This window comes from Gracilinanus agilis, chromosome 2, assembly GCF_016433145.1.
Source record: "Gracilinanus agilis isolate LMUSP501 chromosome 2, AgileGrace, whole genome shotgun sequence".
NCBI classification, from domain to species: domain Eukaryota; kingdom Metazoa; phylum Chordata; class Mammalia; order Didelphimorphia; family Didelphidae; genus Gracilinanus; species Gracilinanus agilis.
In genome coordinates, this window is record NC_058131.1 from 261540049 (window position 1) to 261541019 (window position 971).

Genomic DNA, 971 nt, shown 5'->3' on the forward strand with positions numbered 1-971 from the left:
GTTTATTTTTCTCCGCCCACCTCCAGGGCCACCATCTCGCTCTCACGCAGGCGCGGACGCTGAGCACGCCGGGAAGGGGGGTGGAGGGTGGGTGGAGTGGAAAGCAGAAGAGTACAACCAAAAACCTTTTCTTAACGCGCCTCGCCGGCCTGACTTTGCGCAGGCGCAGGGCGCGGAATCTCTCCGCCCCATGGCCTGCCCCGCCGCCATATTTAAAGGGCGGTAAGTGCGGCCAGTCGGGCCGTAGTGTGCGTGCGTGGGAGCGGAGCTGCGCAGCGCAGTCGGGGAGCACCCGGATGTGGTGCTCTTCTCCCTCCGCCCCCCCGCGTTCCCCCTCCCTCCCCTTCCCCCAGAGGCCCAGGCCCCACAGGCAGCGGCGGGAGGCTGAGGTGGCAGCAGCGGCGGCGGCAGCTTCGGTGCTTCTGTGTTGAGGAAGGCCGAGCGGACCACGGGCCAGGCCCCGGCCCCCGCCGGCCGTGGCCATGAGCGGCTCGTCGGGCACCCCGTACCTGGGCAGTAAGATCAGCCTCATCTCCAAGGCGCAGATCCGCTACGAGGGCATCCTTTACACCATCGACACGGACAACTCCACCGTGGCCCTCGCCAAAGGTACCGGACCCAGCGGGCCCCCAGCCTCCGCCCAGCCCGCGCTAGCTCTCGCCTCAGCCTGGCCCGCGCCGTTCCCTCTCCCCTCCCTCCCCTTGCTCGGATCCCGGCCTGCGTCCCCTCCCCCAACCCCGCCGCGGGGCCCATCCGGCTCCAGGCCGCCCCCGTAGCTGACCCTTGTTCTCCCTGGTACCGATCCTCCTCCCGGGCCACAACTCGACTCCTCCCCTTAGTGCCCCCCCTGCAGTTCTCACTCTACTCTGCCCCTCCCCCCAATTCCTCCACCTTTGTGCACCCCCTTTGGCTCGCCCCAAACCTCTTTTCTTTGGAGTCTGGACGCCTTTTCTGATTGCCCTGAAGTCCCC

At 68.0% G+C, this 971-nt stretch overlaps 1 protein-coding gene across 1 annotated transcript in view; it reads left to right on the forward strand.

Annotated features, from left to right (window-relative positions):
* Nucleotides 1-333: 333 nt before the first annotated feature.
* Nucleotides 334-971, forward strand: part of LSM14B (LSM family member 14B) — a 23380-nt gene continuing 22742 nt past the window's right edge. Inside the window, exon 1 of the mRNA XM_044661146.1 lies at nt 334-609. Within this exon, the coding sequence (XP_044517081.1) occupies nt 483-609 (127 nt within the window). The 5' untranslated portion in view covers nt 334-482. The remainder of the gene's footprint in view (nt 610-971) is intronic.